Below are 21,186 nucleotides of genomic sequence, written 5' to 3'. Positions count from 1 at the left end.
TCTCTCACATATCACTTGATACATGTCAGTAGAGGGGCTGGTGTCTAGTTTCAAAAGCACCACATAATCAGGACCCAACTCATCTAACTATCTACCATTTCTCCTCTCTCATACTGAGCGAATGGGGGTCTGATCGTGCACGAGGCTGAGAGAAAGGAGCTGGGGACAGAGCTCACTCTCTCAACATGGACTTTTCCTGGCAGCCAAGATGATGAGATGGAAAAAGGCAGACCAGTGGCTACTCCAGAAATGCATTGGCGGGGTCAGAGGGATGTGGCGCTTCTGTACCTACCTCAAGGGCAGTGCAGGTGGGTTCTCGGAGTTCTTCCTGGGGCCTTCACAAGTTCTCAACAGTTTCTACAATAGGATGCCCCAGAGCACTTACTAACAGTTATGTGTGTCTGTGGTGAATATAAAAAATGATTTATAATGCAGTTTGAGTAAAGTCTTTTAAAACTGTAATTCATAGTGTAGGTTAGGGCAAACGCAATCAGTGTCCCTTTCACTCATTTGTTCATTCAACAATGGTGATTGAGCATCATTCTATGGCAGCCGCTGTTCTGATAGGTGGGGATACAAAGGTGAATGAGAGCTATATATCTCCACTTCATAAAGCTGCCACGATGGTGGGGAGACAGACAAGGAACAAGTAAACAAACAAATCCTTGTAGCACAAGTGTTAAAGTGCATTGATTTCTGCTCTATTGGGTCCAGTACTTAGTGGATGCTGGGAGGCCAACAGCTTGTACAGTTCAGTAATGTTAAGTTTTACCCAGGGAAAAGCCAGGGTGAAGTCTTGGGCCTCCAGGGAACATGGAGGGAAGAGCTATCATTCCGTTTGTCACAAGGATTTCAGCCCTGACAGTTACGAAACAGGGACCATAGTGTTTGGTACATTTTGGCCCAACTGTCCTTCTGCTAGCTACTCTGGGTTCATGACCTGGGAAATTTACTTTTCCCTCTGTCTTTATTTTTTTGGACCAAACTCAAATGTCTCATGATCCATCTTCAGAGTCGTGCTGTTTTTCTTAAAGTGAGAGTTTTTCTAACAATAAAAAAGTCACAAAAGATCCCTATCCATTAATTCCCTTCCTCCATGACTCCCATCTGCCCCCATACTAGGACATTTCTGGAGATGGTACTTTCATCCAGAGGAGTGGCTAATGGTGATGTTTGAGGCAGTAGAGCAGGTGGGTGGTATGGGGTATCAGCTGCCACAGCCTGATGCAACCATTGAAGGAGCAAGATTGGAGTGCCTCCCCTCTCTGGTCTGTAGGTGAAGAGCTGGTGGATTTCTGGATCCTTGCTGAGAAGATCCTGGGCATAGATGAGATGGACTTGGAATTGAGAGACCACTACCTGTCTCTCCTCCTTGTGCTGAAGGCCACCCATCTTCAGGAGGGCTCACGGGTAGTGACCCTCTGCAACATGAACATAAGTAAGAGCTATAAAGTTTTATCTGAAGTAAAATCCCTGGGAGATGTAACCAGAAAAACCAATCCAGTGTCTGATAGCCCTCAGTCTTTTGCTTTGCACACTGCCACCCTTTCCATGTTCTATGCATCAGGGATGCCAGTAGGAAACCCAACCCATAACAGGGGAGGGATGAGAGAGACCAGTTGTCCTTAGGCTGGTACTGGCCTTTTCTGAGCTATTACTTGCCAGTGATGTTTTGCTGGATTGAGTGAAAAGGAATTGGAACAAGGTAATTGCATAGTTCCTCTATCTTCTGAGCCTGCAGGGCTTGTCTTTGTTTCTTTCTTTTTTTCCCCTCTCTTTTTAAAATTAGGATTCTTTAGAATAAACTGCAGCCCATAGGCCAAGTGAAATACATGGGGCCTATGAACTAAGAATGTGTTCATATTTTTATTTTCTTTTTAAAAAAATATTTTTATTGATTTCAGAGAGGAAGAGATAGAAACATCAATGATGAGCGAGAATCATTGATTGGCTGCCTCCTGAACCCCCCCTATGGGGATCGAGCTTGCAACCCCAGCATGTGCCCTTAACCAGAATCAAACCTGGGACCTGTTAATCTGCAGGCTGATGCTCTATCCACTGAGCCACCAGCTAGGGCTGTTTTCATATTTCTAAAGTGTTAAAGAAGACAAGTGTGCAACGAAGGCTATAGGTGTCCCACAAAGCCTGAACAATTTACTAGCAGGTCCTTCACAGACAAAGCTGCCCGCCTCTTCTCTAGAACATCCAGATATCCATTCATTCATTTATTACTTGAGGCCTGTTGTACAAAGATTTATGTAAGAATAGGCCTGCCTTCCCCTGGCTTTGCTCCCAGCTGCTTGAGAGCCTGCAAGTCCTCGCTCCTGACTGGAGCGCTGCTCCTGTAGCTCCACCCCCACCCCTTGCTCTCCCTCATAGCAGGCATCCTGCCTGGCTGCTCCATGCCTGTGTATGCAAATTAACCCATCATCTTTGTTGTGTTAATTTGCATACTCACTCCTGACTGGCTGATGAGCATCACAGAGATGTGGTCAGTTTGCATATTTCTCTTTTATTGGTGTAGATTTATTTAGTGAGGAAGCATTGCTAACCCAAACACAAATGTGTTCCAGATTTGCTACTTGGGATTAGTCACACTACTCTTAATTCAGAGAAATAATTGAGAATTGATGGCATTAAAATCAGAGCTAATAAAGACTCCTTCAAATTATTGTCCAAAATCCTTCCTCCTTGTTAGATCTGATCCTGAGACATCCCATCCAGAGATACATGTTCTTACACAAGTGTTCATTTGATGTTCGCTTTTCTTTACAATAACATTCAGTAGTCTAAAATAGTGCTTGGCAATCTCATTAGTCAACAGAGCCAAATATCAGTACAATGATTGAAATTTCTTTTGAGAGCCGAAAACCAACTTCTACACATGGCCCACAAAGTTTTAATAGCACTGTACATGCACACCCGCACATGGTATTTTGTGGAAGAGCCACACTCAAGCGCCCAAAGAGCCGCATGTGGCTTGCGAGCTGCAGTTTGCCAACCATTGGTCTAAAAAATAACTTGAAGAATCTCATAGAATGATTTATTTATCTGGGGAAAAAGGAAGGTAATCAGAGACAGGGGTCACTGTGCTGAGCAAATCATAAAGACACATTCAGAATATATTTGACCTCTTCACATCCCTGGATTGCTTGAGGAACAATGAAATTCTAATCAAAAAACATTTGGAAAAGCTTCAAAAGCTCACCGGCATTTTCATCTTTCATCTCTCTGCCTTCTTTCCAGAGTCTCTCTTGAACCTCTCCATCTGGCATCCCAACCAGTCAACCACCAGGCGGGAGATCTTGAGCAACATGCAGAAAGTGGCTCTGTTCAAACTCCAGAGTTATTGGCTTCCCAACTTTCACACCCATTCCAAGACCATCATCGCTAAGGAGGAATCATTGCAGAATCTGATTCAAGAATATGAGACTCGCCAGTGCAGTATTTGCTGTAGCCATGTAGGAGGGCTCCCTCTGAACATGAGCATCAAGCCCTCGTGCCACCCCCAGAAGCTGTACTCGAGCAGAAAGATCAAGCGGAAGATATGGCGGTTGCTAGATCATGCACCGTGGTCCCTGGAATTGGATACCAAGTCAGGCCCCAAATCCACATCCTCCCAGGAGACCTGTCCTCAAGAGAGAGTGGTTATAGAGATGCCTTCCCTGAAAAAGGCCTCTTCAAAGGAGAGAATAACCAGTTCCCTGGAAAAGGACAGTCTCGGTGCCAGGAAGTCCAACATGAAGAAGAAAGCCAAGAGCCATCTCCACATGGAGGGCCTCTTTGAGGCCAAGATCTCTACCCACCTGAGGACTGCCACCCCCATCATCCGTCACTCCCCCCGTGTGACAGTCAAGAAGGCCATCAAGCAAAGACTCTCCTTGGGGTACACCCACTGGGCCTTGTGTGCTGATGCCTTTGCAGGGAGCCCCTTCCGGGACCACCTGAAGAAGCAGAATTTGAAAACCGAGGTCCAACTCCTGGACCTCTGGCAGGACCTGCACCATTTCCTCAGTGTCCTGATGAATAACAGGAAGACGGGGAATGCCGTCTTTTGGCACATACTGGGCAACCGAATCTGTGAGCTCTACCTGAATGAACAGATTGGTCCATGCTTACCACTCAACTCCCAAACCATTGAAGGTCTGAAGAAGCTTCTGCCTTCTGGGAGTATGAACCCCTGGATACCCAAAGCCCAGGAGGAGATCTGCCAGGTAGGTCACACTTTACCAAAATGGGTTAAGATCTAGAGGACTGGGTCAAAATTGACGTATCTGATCACCTATATAAGTTAATGATATAATTACCCACATGACCGTTCACCTATTGAAGAGTTGGTTAATCTCTTAGGAGCAGGCTATACAAATTGCCAAGAAACAGCCAAAACTCCAAAGAAGAATGGAGGTGGGGGAGTGGTCATTATCCACCCTTTAGTCTTTCTTCAATTCCTCCTTATGTGGAGTCTCCCAAAACCATGAACCTCTGAGTGTTCCACTGAGGGAAGTTTTAATGACTCTGCTTTGAACGTCATGGATTGAAATGCAGGGTCTTTCTTTCCTGGAATAGCCAACGAGAAAATGCCAATTGAGAAGGGTTTATTCTTATCCCAAAACATGAGATAAAAGCAGGAGACCATCCTAAAAACTCACAAGAAGTAAGGCCCATTGCTTGACTGTTATATCATCAAGATCTTGGGAGAGCCCTAACTGGTTTGGTTCAGTGGATAGAGGGTTGGGCTGCAGATTGAAAGGTCCCAGGTTTGATTCCCCGTCAAGGGCATGTACCTTGGTTGCGGGCACATCACCAGTAGGGGGTGTGCAGGAGGCAGCTGACCAATGTTTCTTTCTCATTGATGTTTCTAACTCTATCCCTTTCCCTTCCTCTTTGTAAAAAACATCAATTATATACACACACACACACACACACACACACACACACACACATATATATATATATATATATATATATATATATATATATATATATATATATATATTAAAATCTTGGGAGATAACAAATGGCAGAGTCAGTTGGGAAACAGATGAGCATCCAATAAAAGGACTAATTACAAGGTAGTGAGCACGAGAGTAGGGAAACTACAGAGGATAGTGCAGTGCCCCAGGGCCAGTAATGGTGGGTCACCTTTATCACTCTTAGGCCTGAAGAGTTGAGAGGGAATAGTTACCAGAACCAGGAGAGAAGAGCTATATGGAATGGAATGCTCAGCAGGAGCTATAATTGTCAGTAGAGGGATGTAGCCAGTCCATAGTGATCTGGCTGGGAGGGACCAAGAGAATAGATATTCCAAGCTCACTTGGCTCCTGCTTTCCCAACTCCTTTTAGGACTCCTGACTGGATAAACCCAACCACCAGAGGTCAGGGGAGCTTGTTGATGTGATCCATACAGGATCATTTCCCAAGGCATAAGCCAGGTAAAGAAGGATAGAGAGTAGATCTGGAAGGGCAAGTAGATATAAATAGCAAAATTTTAATGCATTATAATTTATTAAACACATCACCTCCTTGAGGATTCCTAGCACCTCTAAGAGAAAGACAGGGTAGTATTGTCATTTGTACAATGAGGAAAATGAGACTCAGAGAGGGTTGAGTGGATTGGCTTAAGGCACACAGCAGACTAGTGGAGGAACCAGGGGCCAGAACCCAGGAATTCTTGGCTCTAAGTCCAGCACAATCTCCAGTACGGCATAATTATCCAGGGTTGCACATCTGGGTTGGATAGTACCAGAGCAGAGCAGTGGATCTATAGCCACAGCTCTCCTGTGCAATTCTTCAGTTCTGGAAGCCTAGAGGCCCCCTTTCTCTTGTGAAACATGTTCCCTCCTCTCCGCTCCCAGGGAACTTTGTTCACCCCTCTATGGTGGCATGTGCCGTCATGCTTGAAGGTGAGCTCCTTGAGAACCAGGCTTGTAGCATACTGATCTGTATGTTCTCAGCAATGGGCACGGTGTCTGGCACATGGGAGGCACTCAGAAAGTATTCATCAGATAAATAAATGAGTGAACGTGAGGGTATAGCTATATAAACCTAGCTAAGCACTAACGCAAAGCTTTCTGTTGTCATTATTGGACTTTGTGTATTTAATTTAAGGTAATGAAATAATTTTCACAAGTGGGTCAGGTCTTCCAGGAGGAGATATTAAGAGTAGACACACCAAAAGAAGATGGTTTGTTTTCAGGACCATTTTGAGAATCAGATGAGTGAGTACTTTGGAAAGGAACAAAGATTTAAGAGGTGGCCAATAATTGTCCTTACACTCTTTGTTGTACCTCTTTCTTAAGTATCGGTTACTGTCCTCTGAGATTCAGAGAGAGGCTGCATGAGCTGGAAATTTAGAAAGCCAAAGGAATGTCCTGGTTGGTCATGGCTGATGTTTGCTGTTCCATTTTATCTCCAAACTAGAGACTTCGAAATCGGCAGCCTATGCTTCTCCCATGTAGACATTAGCAGGCTGAGCACACCTTCTAACACTTATGTCGTGTTTGAATTGCAGATGCTCAGCTCCTGGTATGATGAATTCTTGAATGAAGAGGACTACTCGTTTCTCACTTATTCAGTAGGAGGGGCTTTGAGTTGGGGATGAATCATAAGGTTGAGGGAAGAAAAGAGAGTAACTGCTCTTTTAGAAGCCTTATTCGTTAAAGTAAATGAAAGTCTGATTTCTTTTTTCTTAGAGGCTACTGGGGGGTTGACATGGTCCCTGATGCTTAAACATAAAGCTCTCAAAGCAAAAGACTCAAGTGCGTAAGGTGACTTTAAAAGAGTCACATTCACGTCGAATTTCTCCGTTAATAGAAAATGGGTTTGCAATGGACCTGAACAAATTGAAAACCATCAGCCTAAGTCTACCTGACAGGGAAACACGGGAGGCCTGGGCTGTTACAAAAAAAATCTTGCTTTTGGTCTAGTTCCTGTAGCAAATACTGTCTGTCCCCCTCCCCCTTCTCTTAGACTCAGACCAAGGTCACCAACACGAGGTGGCATAAGAAAGACTCTATAAGGAAAAAAGAGAGCATTCTTCTTTATAAGAGATTTGAGGTGTCCCTGTCGTTATGCCAGAGTTTGGCTTACATGGAGGAAATGGACTCAGTGGAGTGGAGAAAACTAGCTACCGAGGACCTGAGACAAGACGGGTCTCTCCAGGTGGAACTGAAGTCTCCAGTGTTTCTGTCAGGTGAGGGCAGTCACCATAATTTTTTCGACCCCTGACATATAGGCAACTGGGAAATATGGATAGTTAACATTGAGTGATTATTTACTGTGTGTCAGCACTGTGCAATGCAGGAAGCAGCCGGTTGATGGTTCACTCTCACATCAATGTTTCTCTCCTTTCCTCTCTCTCTCTAAAAATCCATTTTTAAAAATTTAATTTTTAAAGTAACACTCAACTCTTGAAATCTTGGCATTGCGCGGTGTGCCCATATACAAAACAAGAGGCCCTGGATGCTTGCCCTTCAGAGCTATGTGCTTGAGCATGAGTTATTTAAATCTTTCACGAAGAGGCCCTCTCTCTGTTTTACCTAGAGCTTCACCTTCTCTCTAAATGCCGAACATTCCAGAACCTCTCCTAGAAATGTAGAGAGATGTGGGAGAAAGGGTAGCAGGTAAATGTCACCACACCAGACAGGGCAACAGGCATTTCTTTAGTGGCCAGGAATGTCCTGGGTAGCCAGGAAGAGTGGGAACCATGCTCCCTGGAGACACGCCCCCCTTCTCCCAGCACACGTGATTATTTCATCCACCGCGCAGTTCTGGAACACCGGTCCCACCTGATAAGGGCCTGCTGTGTATTTGTCCATCTTGGAGCTCTGTCTGCTCAGGAGGCTGATGGCTGTACCCACAGAGCAGTAGAATTAGAATGCTCTCAGCCTTTCTACAGAGAAAATGAGTCCCAAGGAGGTGAGAAGGTTGCCTGAGGCGGCTCAGCAAGGGAGGACTAGAAACCTAGATCCTCTGCAGAAATAACCCGCTGCTCTTGCACCTTACAGCCAGGTACCCCTGGCTGAGAGGCGATATTGACAACAGTGGCAGTTGTCATAAGGACAACTGACATTTGGGAGTCCACACGCTGGGATTCCTTCTGGACTCCACCAGTATTGTTCAGAAAGCACTAGACTGCCCTGGGGAGTTCCGGGACCACTGTGTGTGACTGGGCGGGGGTCTCCAAGAAGGACAGGATCCTCCCACGCTGGAGGGGTGGCAGTCTTTCCTTGCTTCTGATCTGGCTTAGAGAACTTGCATTCCTTGCGTAGAAACATTCCCTTAGAACATTATTGTCATGCTTAAATAACGTTTAAAAGGCAGTACTTTCAACAGAAGTATATAAATTTTTGACCCCTGAGTGGTCAACTAGACCCTCCCCTGTGTTTCTCTACTTGATAGACATAGAGAAAATGTCCTTTGAGGAACTCTGCTATAAGTTTCCGAAGGTGGCCATAGAGAAGATGAGTGAGGACTACAAAAAATATTCTGAAAAAGCACCTATTCGTAAGATGGGTAAGTGTTTATTTAAACCCACAGACAGATTGGAGACAGCCCAGTACGAAAGAATCTCCCAACTCAATGGGCCAAAAACCAGAAGGGGAACCAGGCTTTGTTTGAAATGAGGGATGGTCAGGCTTGTCTCTCAGCTCCTGCCCCTTCCTACAAAGTCATAGAAGAGCATCATGAAAAAGAGATGCGATTGTAAGTGAATGAGGATGAGGATGAAAAATTGTTAATTTCTGCCTTCTTCCTTCTTGCCTAGTTATTACTCTGGGCTTTTACATAACACAGATTCACCTTCTGTGAAGTTCCCTGGAGTCAGAGGTTTATGGAAGGAGGTTTGTTGGGCGTGTTCTTAGGAATAACACCTGTAATGGAATGAGGAAAGCAGGACCGGGCAGCGGTGGGCGCTGACTGTTAGGCAGTTAGCGTAGACCTCAGATCCCCTAGGAAGCTGGAGAGCCAGGTGACACTTAAGCATGGTCCCTCGTTGAAGGAAGGGGCTTTTATACATCTGCATCAACTCACATGGGGTGTGGCTGTCCCTCAGGAGGCTCTGACCTTGGGTCAGGCAGGGCCCTTTGTTGGATGCCAACTCCCAGAATGAGTTTCAATACTTTCTGCATTTCTGACTTGAGGTCCTTTGTCAGTTTTAGGAAAATTCCAGTTATTATCTCTTCAGATATCTGTCCTGCTTCATTCTGTTTCTTTTGGATAATCTTACTACACATATTTTTAATATATATATATAAATATTTTCTCTTATTGATTTTGGAGAGAGAGGAAGGGACAGGGAAAGAGAGAGAGAAACATGAATGATGAGAGAGAATCATCGATCAGCCACTTCCTGCATGGCCTCTACTGGGGATCGAGTCTGCAACCCAGGCAGCTGCCCTGACTGGGAATTGAACCTTCTGATTCCTGGGTCAATGCTCAACCACTGAGCCACACTGGCCAGGCCACATATTTTTGACATTTCAGCCACATCCCCCATGTCTCAAATGCTTTATTCTGTATTTTTCACATTTTTCCCCTGTGGTATTTTCTTTGGGTCTTACTCCTAGCTCAACAATCCTCACTCAGCTATTTATAATTTGTCATCCTACCCATCTCTTAACTTTCAGTTTTCTACATTTCAATCATTAAACCTTTTATTTTTAGAATTTTTTTTCCTTTTTGTGATACTCAGTCCTTGTTGATATTTTTATTTCTTTTAATTACTTACTTTAAATGAATAGTAGTAATTTTAAAATCCATATTTGGATTTCCTGCCATGCTTTTTTCAAGTGCCGTGGATTTTATTTCTCCTTGGTTTTTGGTCATCTTTTTAAATGCCTTGTTATTTCTGCTTTGTTTGTGAACCCGCTGTTGGTACAAATTCGTAGGGATGATTTGAGCTCTGGGTGACCTTCCTGTCCTCCAGGAGAGGGTTCCCTTTACTTCCGGCATACACTGAACAAGCACATCCAGAGAACCTTCACCCACTGAGGGTGAGAGTTGATGCAGCGCTAGCTTCCATGCCTTTTGATGGATGAGCTAGCTCTGGCTTTCCCTCCTTTTGGGGGTCCCAACGGAAGGCCTGGGTGCTTTTCAGGGCCTCTTCTTTGCTGTTTTGTAGTTTTGCTGTCATCTGCCTTAAGAGTCCGCCAAAAGTTCTGTTTTTCTCAGTAACAATTGTCATACTTGTCAGATGCCCTGAAAGTAAGAGCAGTGGCCAAAGGGATTCCCTGCCCATTTTCTAAGGGCGCATGGCTTTGTCTTCGGTCCTGTTCTGGCCTTTAACATGTAAATGGGCAGATGCACTGTTGGTGTCAGCTTACCCTCTGGTTTCTCACCTTCTCTTTGCTTCTAATCCCTATGTTTCTATTTTGTTTTGTGTTAATGTCTTACAGGCTTACTTACAAGTTTGAACGTGTAGTCTTTTATCCACCATTTCTAGGTGTGTTTTTTTATTGGGAGGTTTCTTTTGTTTTCATATTTTTTTATATCTGGTCTTCCATCATCTGGATTGTACTTTTTCACCTATTAATTGCTTATTAGACTCAGTATAGATTTCTACTGTTTTGGATCCTTTGGCATATTATTTGTCACTGAAAGTATTACCAAACCAGACAGAAATTTCCTGTGTGTGTGTGTGTGTGGGGGGGGGGGGGTGTTGAGAAGACATTCTAGTTGATAAATAGTTTACAGGATTTACTATAACCAGACCATGTTCTAATTTCTGGAGGGGCAAGATGAGTAATATACCATCCCTGCCCTTGAAAAAGTCTGCATTATTTTCTACAATATGAACAACCTCAAAAGGCTCTTTGAATACTAAAATGCTTGGAAGTCTGTCATTCTTTAACAGCAATGTTTTAACATATTTTTGAAATAACGGTTCCTAAGTGGCAATAGGGCACCAGGCACCCACTCCAAATTGTGTACTATGGTGCGACAGAATACCACTTTAGAAGTTCGCTGTGGCAGCAGGGTCCTCAGGAAAGGGAATGGTTTCTGATAAAGCCAGAAGGTGGGAGGAATCCACTTTTTTTTTTATACATATACTTTATTGATATTTTACAGAGAGGAAGGGAGATGGATAGAGAATCAGAAACGTTGATGAGAGAGAAATGTTGATCAGCTGCCTCCTGCACACCCCCTACTGGGGATGTGCCCGCAACCAAGGTACATGCCCTTGACCGGAATCGAACCTGGGACCCTTCAGTCTGCAGGCCGACACTCTATTCACTGAGCCAAACCGGTTAGGGCAAAGGGGGGAACTCATAATGAAGAGATCAAACAAGAATCTGTGAGTTTGCTGATGACAAAGCAGAGGTTCCAGAGGACAAGTGGAAGGGTTTCAGAGGAGACAGCAGGGGTGTCCAGGGAGACTGTCACGTGGAGTCTGGTCCTAGTAAAAATGACTGGTTGGGGGAGGGATGCCCTTGGTGTTGAAATGATAGGAAGAGTGATGGAGTAGTCTCAGCAGTTTTCTAAGGAACGTGGGCTCTCGGCCTCATAGCCAGCAGACGTAAATAACACAGTCTGGACTGATAGTAGGGTCAGGGGTTAAAGTCATCCCGAAGTCTCTTACGCACTAATGGCCCATGCATTCCCAGCACTAATGGCCTGAGATGGCAGCAGTTGTGGGGACCGTGGTTTTCCCACATTCACTCTTGCTGCTCTGTCCCTTCTCCTCTGTAATGTTCTTTATAACATGGCGTTGCCCAATGTTGTGACTTCTCATTAGATTTCCAGTATAAAATCTATCGTCAGAAATTTAGCAAAGAGCCACGGATACATTCACCCCCAAGTAAGGAAGCGTCCTTGAAAAAGATTGCTGCTGCCAAGCCTACATTCAGACCCAGGTAAGACACCAATATCTCCAGGCACAGCCCTGGAGTTCAGCACAAGCCTATTTTTCTGTGTTCATTTCCATATTCTTTTCCATATATCACATATATATGCACAGGCATACTAAGTATTTTAAATCATCGTATGTTTTCTAAACCTGGCCCCATGCAATATGTATTATACAGTACATTTTTCAACATAGCAAACTATTATGGACATCCTTTCATGCCCATATGTACACAGGTCTTTCTATCATAGGATGGATATAGCATGATGTATTTAACTATATGTTTTTCATGGACATTTACAGCATCTTCAATTTTTTATGGCTATCAGCAATACCATAATATTCATCATTGTATATGTGTCCTTGCATATTTGTGTTTTCTGGTCTGTGTGTAACTGTAGAAGCCTCCGAACTGGGTCCTTACCTCGTGTCTCTCCCCCTTACAATCAACCCAAGAGTCAGCCTCTGGGAAGGTCCCACTGGGAGGCAAAGACTGTGGCCTTGCTTTCCTGAGTGCCCACTCACCTTTATCCCGCTTTTCTTAGTACAGTTGCCGCCTCTACATAAAAGTTATCCAAATGTATAACTCCCTCTCCTCTGAAACACCAAACCCCTAAAATATAACCCCAAGCACTTACCATATACTGTTTGGTACTGCTCTTTATTTTTTAGGTACCTTTTTGATTAATATTTTCTTGTAAGCCAGGCCATTCATTCAGCCATTCGTTTATTATTTATTTATTTTATTGTTTGTGTTTGTTTTTAAATATGTTTTTGTTGATTTCAGAGAGGAAGGGAGAGGGAGAGAGAGACAGAAACATCAGTGATGAGAGAGAATCGTTGACCGGCTGCCTCCTGCGTGCCCATACTGGGAATCAAGCCCGAAACCAGAGCATGTGCCCTGACTGGGAATTGAACAGTGACCTCCTGGTTCAACCACTGAGCCATGCCCGCTGGCTATTCATTCTTTTTTTTTTTTTTTAATTCACTATCTATTAATGACTAGTTACATGGAGAGCTCTCTTACAGAAGATAGAGATAGATTAGCATTACAAATTTGGTAGTCAACATCCCTAGCAGAATATTTGCAGAGAAAAGTTCCCAGAAGTATGTTTTCAGTTCTGTTAGCCTTGGGGTGTGAGGGGGTGAAAAGCCCTCTGTCTCTTCTAAATACTCTAGAGAGATTTTCCTCCCTTTCAAGGAAATGAAATTAATTCCTGCCGTTTAATCTTTAATTCTGTTTGATATTTTAATTTGTACTACTTAGTACTTTTCACTATTTCTACAGAGATTCGTATTTTCCAAATTAGTTGAAAATGAATATCACAGAAGTCTTTTCTAGATCATATATTAATAAGATCATTAAATTCTAGAGAGATTGTGAACCTTGTCCTTATATTATTTCTGCCCTTAGTCGGAGTCTCTGACTCATCATACTATTATTATGTCTATCAGAGTAATATTTTAAAAATCCATATAATAGGTTTTTTTGCTACTCCTGTCGCAACAAACTCCCATGAATCCTTATTGGCACTTAATCAACACAAATTCCTTAATAATAGTATGATGAGTCAGTCCTTAGTCCAAATTCAATGTACTAAACAGTTTTTGATCATATATGGTGTCCGAGACACTCTGTGGATACTAATGATACAAATAAAGACATAGTCCTTGCCCTTAATCTAATACATAATTAAATAAACTACAATACTGACCTTTAAATGTTATGATAAATTATAGACTAATTACTATAAGAGCATAACTGAAGGAGGAAATTTTGAGTGAGGATTAGGAAAATCTTGAATAACAAAAGAGGCCCTGATCTGAATGGAGCAATTCAATTGCAAAGAAAGGGAGTATTTTGTGGCTAGGGCTAAATCTTCCAAACCGAAGAAGTGACACAAAGAAATAAACTCAGAAGTATGAAAGTGGTATTTAAAGACTTGAAAATAGCCCAGTGGTGTTACAGCACAGAATACTTGGGGAGAATTTTGACATAAAATTAGAAACCTAGATTGAGATGAAAATAACTAAAAGAAGGTTTTGAATGAATTATTAAGGAGTTTGTGTTAAATGGCAATAAGGATTCATGGAAGTTTGTTGGAACAGGAGTAGCAAAAAAACCTATTATATGGATTTTTAAAATATTACTCTGATAGACATAATAATAGTATGATGAGTCAGAGACTCAGACTAAGGCCAGAAATAATATTTGGAAGGTGTGGCAGTTGTTTGGACAAGTGATATTAAAGACCTGAAGTTAAAAGTGGAATCCTATATAATAAAAGCTCAATATGCAATAGAGGGCAGGGATAGCAAAGGAGTATGGGGGGTGGCGGCAACCAGTGGCAGGGCAATGGGGGCCATGCCATCCCCTGATTGCCTGCCCCATCACCTCCTGCAGAGGGAGGCCACAGGCAGTGGTAGTGGTGGGCCTATTCAGGGTGGGCCTGGCCACTCACCATCCCCAAATCAGCCCTCTGGGGTCACCTCCCGCAGAGGGAAGCCAGACTGCTGCTTAGCCCACACCCCACAGGGAACAGGCCGAAGCCGTCAGTTGGACATCCCCCGAGGGCTCACATACTGAGAGAGAGCACAGTATGGGCTGAGGGAACCCTCCCCCGCAAGCACTAGTTTTCATGCACTGGGCCTCTAGTATATATAAGGGAAGATACAAGTTAAAACAAAATACTGAAAATGAGGAATTGGACTTCTGCAGTGGAAAAGTAAGAACCTCAAAAAATTCTCTCCAATGGCAAAACTGGACAAATCCGTCAAAAGTTTTAGAACTCTAGAAATTATATCATCTAAATTTTCAGTTAAAAAATTATGATACATACCTCCACCCCCACGTCCACCCCCCCCCCCCAAAAAAAAAACCACAAAAAAAACACACACACACACAAAAACACTGGAAAGGATGGCTCATACACAGAGGGGGAAAAGCAGTCATTAGAAACTATCTTTGAAATGATTTACATATTGCACTCTAAGGACTTCTAAGCAATATGGTCAATGAATTAAAGGAAACCATGTTTTAAAAAAATAAAGGAAAGTATGATGATACTAATTCATCAAGTGAAAATATCTAATAAGATAAATATTACAAAATAGAATTAAATAAAACATTGGAGTTGAAAAGTACAATAATTGAAATGTAAAATTTACTAGAAAGCATCAATAGCAGATTTGAGTTGGCAGAAGCATTTGTGAACCTAATATTAGCTCAGCAGGCTTATCCAGTGTGAAAGCATCAAAAAATAAGAGACTTGCCAAAACCGGTTTGGCTCAATGGATAGAGCATCGGCCTGCGGACTGAAAGATCCCAGGTTCGATTCTGGTCAAGGGCATGTACCTTGGTTACGGGCACATCCCCAGTAGGGGGTGTGCAAAAGGCAGCTAATCAATGATTCTCTCTCATTGCTGTTTCTGACTCTCTATCCCTCTCTCTTTCTCTCTGTAAAAAATCAATAAAATATATATATATTTTTAAATAAGAGACCTGTGAGACACTATCAAGAACACCAACATACAAATAATGGAAATATCCAGAGAGAGATAAAGGGGCAGGAAAAATATTTGAATATGCAATGGTTGAATACTTAATCAGAATATAGACGCTGAATGAATCCCAAGTAGGATAAACTTAAAAATATTCACACATAGATGCATCATAATCAAACTGTCAAATGACAAAAAGACTAGAAACATAGTTTTACCTATCAATGAAAATTGAGATAACAGAGGAGGTAGGGATGGGGGGGGGGGGGGGGGATAAGCGAGAAATCATAAGGCAAAATTCAAGAGGATTGAGAATGAAACATTAGAGGCACCTTTATTTAAGGAACGGTGGAAAAGAAATCAGCAAAGGCAATTAGAAAGTATTGATCAATAATTGCCGATCACTTTTGCTCCACCTGACTGAAATGACTGCCAGTTAGGGGTTTGTTTTGAATCCATAATGCAGAAAGAAGGTGGTTCTGGGCGGGGGGGGGGGGGGGGGGGGGGGGGGGGGGGATTAGCCCCTTTAAAATACCTCTCTTCCTTTTCCATTGATGTCAGCAATGATTGAACCACGCTTAGGATAGACACACAAAAATTTATTTTCAAGGAAATAGAGTCACCAATTCATTCACCCTGATCTTCACGCATAATTGAAAGCCCCACAGCCCGGGAGAAGTCCTTCCCCATTTCTTAAGTGGAACCGAATCCAGGGTCACCGTACATTCTCTCAACCAATGGTGTTTTCTTGTTTCCAGAACCCTGGAAGAAGTCTTCCTAAATATACAGCACTTTGAGTACTTCACGGAGTACCTCAAAGGACAGAAGGCTGATAACCCATTGCAATTCCTGATGGCCATACAGAAGATCAGTGTTGAGACCGATGAACAGGTCTCCAAGTCTCTTGTTGAAAATCTGATGGAGACTTATTTCTCTGGCTTAGTCCCTGCTGGTATGCAGCTTCCTCCTGATACTGTTTGCCTCTCCCTTTAGTATCCTAGAAGAGTCTGGAAAAGAGCGGTCTTGAGTCTTCTCCTAAGGGAGCATAACAGAATAGCGGCCACACGAGGCAGTATTGAGACAAAGGTTAAGAGGGATAGTGAAAGCGGAGAACACCAGTCAATTAGAAATATTGGTAGTTAAAGAAGCCAAGTGCAAAACACTTGCATCTATATGTGAAATACGTTCTTTCAGTCCATTTGACCCTGAAAATAGGACTTTAATCAATCCCTATAAAGTAGGGATAAATAGCTCGACTTAACTAATTTGGAGGGTGAAACGGAGGTAACCAACTTATCCAGTTGGTGGAACTTGAATTCAAACCCAAGTTGTTTGACCTTCAAATCAACTACACTGGAGTTAGATATAAACTGCAAAGCAAGAGTGTCCACCACTCATAGGTTATAATGGTACTTGTGCCAGGAAGCAGAACTATCTCTTTGAAAATCCTCATAAATTTTGTCTTGTTTCCTTGCCTAAGGTGGGAGGGGTAAATCTGACCCAGGTCAGTTCATTTGGCCAGAAGCAGAAGTTGCAGGTAAAGTATTGACCTATAAGACTGAAGGCAAACTAAAGGGAGTGAGCTTGGTTCCATCTTGGAGGTAAACAAGCAAAGTAATAAAGATGAAGCCTACTATTTTGACAAGAGATGGTGTGTGTGTGTGTGTGTGTGTCTGAGTGTGTGCTTTGCTTGTGGTAAACCAAGAAAGGACATAGATTTTTATACAAGACAAAAAAAAAAGGTAAAATTGGAAAAATCTTGTAAGAAATGTTTATTAAGTGTCAGGAGATTAAGTTCTATACATAGTTTTGAACGAGCTAGAAGTGGAAAAGAAAAAGGAAGCAGATCTTGTCCTTGGAAAATTTTCAAATCTTATTAAGGACAACCATATTCTTTGAACAAAAATTGTATAGGCCATATAATACTTACTTGTAATCTTGGATTTCTCATTTGCCTCAGCGGTTAATTTTAATCCTTTATGTTTCCGCTCTCCTCCTAAACAAAAACTTCAAACTAACTGCAGAAATGAGTCTTTTAAACATTTATTCCCTTTGCACACTTCTCTGAGATTTGAGTGGAACTAAACTAGAATAGGAACAGTATTGGCTCTACAAATACACTTGCACATAACATCCCAAAGATGCGTTTGGGATTTTCAAATCTGTCTAACCAGATTGAGAATAAGGGACTGTAAGACTCTGAGATGAAAAAAAAACAAAAACAAAACAAAACAAAACAAAAAAAACACCAGCTACTTCAGAAACAATAGACAAGAGATGATGGCTTCTCTCCCACCTCCCCATCTCCCCTCCTCCTCCCCCTTCTCCGTGTCATTTTCTAGAAGACATACTGCAGTGTGATGCCCCTATCATCAGAGAAGTCTCTCAGAAGGGTCGTCTCAGCACAAACTCATTGTTAACACTCCGGAACTGCATCATGAACTCTCTGAATGAGAAGTGGTGAGTATTGCTCGGTGGAGGCAGTGAGCCTTGCTGGAGCTGCTCGTTGGCTGCTGCAAGCCACAGGATTCAAGTCTCATAACACACACGCAGAGTACATCGTCAAAAGAAAAGCCAAACAAAAGGAAAGCCAAGCTTACCTTGAACCCTCCTACCTACCTGCGTGGACATGCGGGCACATGCACACGCACACTCTCTCACACACACACTTCTGCTCCTTTGTCTGAACAGGAACAATACAGCATTGATTGGGAAGGGCAGGCTGACGTTAGCAAAGGATGGAAATATTAAGACTATTTTTGGGTATCTTGATGTTCCCCAGTTTCCACTTTGACTTCCTCCAAAAGCAGGGATAGGTGTGCTGCAGCTGCTCCTCCTGTTGGTGTGCCAGGCTTTGGCCTTCTTTGACATTCCTCACCGCCTCCTCCCGGCAGGTTTAAAGACTACCAGGAGCTGTTCCCAGATTTCCCTCAGGAAGTGCAAACTCAAGCACGAAGCGTGTATAGGAAGCCCTCGAAGACTTCATCCGTGCAAATACATGAACCGCAGGTGAGTGAGGAAGCAAGCGAGGGCAAGACCCTGGGGACGAGAAAGCCACTGCCTCAGCAGCGTCACCCATACATATGTGTTTCACTGTTAGCTAATTCAGTCACCAAAACAACTCTTCTTGTGGGATTGGTTTCTGAAACCCCACTCTATGAAGGAGGAATCTGAGTCTCAGAGACATTGTTACAGTGGGAATTTAAGGAAGTCCTTCTCCACTGCCTTTGTGAGAGGCAACAGGTACTGATGGAGATGAAAATGCCAGGTTTTTGTTTTTTGGGGGGCTTGGGAGGGGGGGTTTATGGCTGAAAGCTACTTTCAAGGACATGCATTGACCGTGAAGTCAAAAGGGTTTGATAATCCTCTTTCACATTTACACGTCCAGTCACTTTAGCACAATGGAACAACTTAGGCCCCCATTTACCTGAGGGAGCCCCTTCTGGTATGAGAAAGGGCAGGCCTGAGCATGTGTCCCAAAGACAAACACCTCCCAGAGAGAGAGAATGCAAGGGGTCCAGAGCAGACGGTACCGGCTTCCTTCTTCCAAACTCGTCAGTCATCCAGCTCATTCTTTCTCCACCTGGAGGAGATAAAAAGGGAAGAAAGAAAAGACAGGTATGTTAGAAATAATCCTAAATAATCTCTTAAGTAACCTTTGTTCAATGTGTTTTATAGTTCATTTATATCAGAAAAACTTGACCCCAGCTCTGACTCCAAAGATCATGCCCAGATATTTCTGAAAATCATTCCTATGCCCATTAACCCAATACCCTCAGCTATGGAAATAGGCTTCCCTGTTCTTTCTTCTTTTTATTTCCTCCATCCATGAATCGACTCCATGTCAGGGTACCAGGAATGATCACGTAGGACATTGGGAAGAATACCGCCCTCAGAACCCCGATGCTTTGTTTTACTTTCAGGTCTTCCAGTTGCTCTTAGATAAGAAAAGATAAATGGAACACCAACATGTGCATAAGCCTACTTTGTGCTAAGTATTGTAGTAAGGTTTTCACATATCACCCCTAACCCTTACCACAACCATTGGTTTGTGTCTTACACGTGGAGACATGGACTCATGCTTTAAGTAAGTTGGCCCAAATGGTATACAATTAAGGAAAGCTAGGTTTATACTCAAAGTTTCTGATTCTAAGTCCAGTGGTTTTTGAACTTTACCTCTGGCTTTATGAAGCCATGTTTCCACTGAGGATCCCTGCCTGGAGAATGAGACAACAAAACTAGATCAACCAGATGCTTTCTGGCCCTCAACCTCCATTTCTCAAAGGGTAAATGAACAGGTATCGATGAAGAAATGGATGAAGAAACTTATCAAATGAATTTGTGTTTGAGAGTGTACCTGCGTGTGGTATATGAGTGTGTGCATCTGATTATTAGTTTTTTTCTTTTTAAATGCTTAGAAATGGTTTTATTCGTTCCCTGTCCCCCACCCCCACCCCCAACATTTCAAAATCTGCCTGAGCCATTATTCCAGCCTTGTGAGTCATACTTATCTCTGTCCTCTGTTTCTTCCTGTTTTTAGCTCAAAAAACTCCTTTCTCAATCACGGCAACTCAAATCTTCACAGTTGAAAGACAACGAGAGAAAGAGCTTTGCCAATGGCCCTAGACATGCCTGGGTGAAGCCGGAATCTTCCACTCAGCAGATGCTTAATCTGGGGAAGGTTATACAAGTTCTTTGACTTGAGTTTCCTGGGCTTTAAACTGGAGCTTAAAATTATTCCCTTTTAAAGGTGTTGTGAGGATTGCTTGTAAAGAATGTCAAGTTTTGGCGCATAGTTGACCCTCATTGGACAGCAGCTGTACTAATTATGTGTCACCCTCTCTCTTTCCCCAGAAAAGAGTCTGGCTGAGAATGGTCGGCTTTATCAGGAGCTTTTGCAAGTACCGCAGATTCATGAGCAATGCCAGCTTGCGCCAGGAATTTGAAAAATATCTCCAACTGGAAATTAACAACAACGAAAGTAAGTCACATCTCTGCTTGCTCTCCTTCCCTGTTGATTTTAGCAGCAGGGCTGGCTCAGATAAGTAAGTAGCTGCAGGGGTATGGCTCTGTGTCATTCATGTCTGCGTTAGCCTGGGGTCTAGCAAGAAGGCCAGGTCCTGGCTGCAAAGCCAAGCCCAGGCCAGCCTGGAGAGGATAGGGGTTCAGTGGCTTCTGCTCAGGGACCCAGAAGGGTGGAGAATGACTAGACTAAAGCAGCGTGAGATTACCAAACTATTTACTTATGTTGTTTGTTGGAAGCAAGAGATTTATTAAATTGTTTCGTTCATTCACTCAACGCCCTTTTTGAGAATGTGGCAGACACTTTGCTGGGGATACAGTAGTGAGCGTGCAGCATAGGATCTGCACTCAGGGTACCTCCACTTTGGAGGGCAAGGCAACAAATCAGAGCCACAGATGTTGGAACCAAATTTCCTGGGTTTGAATCTGGCACTTACTCATGGGAGGACCTTGTGAAAGTGTCTTTGTGCCTCAGTTTCCTCATCTGTAGAATGGAAATAATTGTGCCTGTCTCAGAGAATTGTTGTAAGGATTAAATGAGTTAAGATATATATAAAGCATCTTAGAATTATTTCAGGCAATGGTAAGTGCTATGAAAGGGTTAGCTAGTATTCTTGCTATTATTATATCACTAGAGGCCCAGTGTATGAAATTCGTGCATGGGGGGGAGGTGAAGGAGTTCCTCAGCCCAGCCTGTACCCTCTTGCAATCTGGGACTCCACGGGGGATGTCCAGCTTCCAGTTTATGCCGATCTCTGGACCACTGGCTCCTAACCACTCGCCTGCCTGCCTCATCACCCCTAACCACTCACCTGCCT

At 43.1% G+C, this 21,186-nt stretch overlaps 1 protein-coding gene across 1 annotated transcript in view; it reads left to right on the top strand.

Moving 5' to 3' along the window:
* Positions 1-21,186, top strand: part of RGSL1 (regulator of G protein signaling like 1) — a 37,865-nt gene that overhangs the window by 4,914 nt on the left and 11,765 nt on the right. The window contains exons 4-14 of the mRNA XM_045583157.1: positions 204-308; positions 1,277-1,438; positions 3,247-4,214; positions 6,512-6,574; positions 6,970-7,192; positions 8,401-8,514; positions 11,735-11,852; positions 16,105-16,298; positions 17,689-17,806; positions 18,241-18,355; positions 20,201-20,327. Coding sequence (XP_045439113.1) covers positions 204-308; positions 1,277-1,438; positions 3,247-4,214; positions 6,512-6,574; positions 6,970-7,192; positions 8,401-8,514; positions 11,735-11,852; positions 16,105-16,298; positions 17,689-17,806; positions 18,241-18,355; positions 20,201-20,327 — 2,307 coding nt within the window. The remainder of the gene's footprint in view (positions 1-203; positions 309-1,276; positions 1,439-3,246; positions 4,215-6,511; positions 6,575-6,969; positions 7,193-8,400; positions 8,515-11,734; positions 11,853-16,104; positions 16,299-17,688; positions 17,807-18,240; positions 18,356-20,200; positions 20,328-21,186) is intronic.

This window comes from Pipistrellus kuhlii, unplaced genomic scaffold, assembly GCF_014108245.1.
Source record: "Pipistrellus kuhlii isolate mPipKuh1 unplaced genomic scaffold, mPipKuh1.p scaffold_m20_p_18, whole genome shotgun sequence".
Lineage (NCBI taxonomy): Eukaryota > Metazoa > Chordata > Mammalia > Chiroptera > Vespertilionidae > Pipistrellus > Pipistrellus kuhlii.
This window is presented reverse-complemented; position numbering and strand designations above follow the sequence as displayed.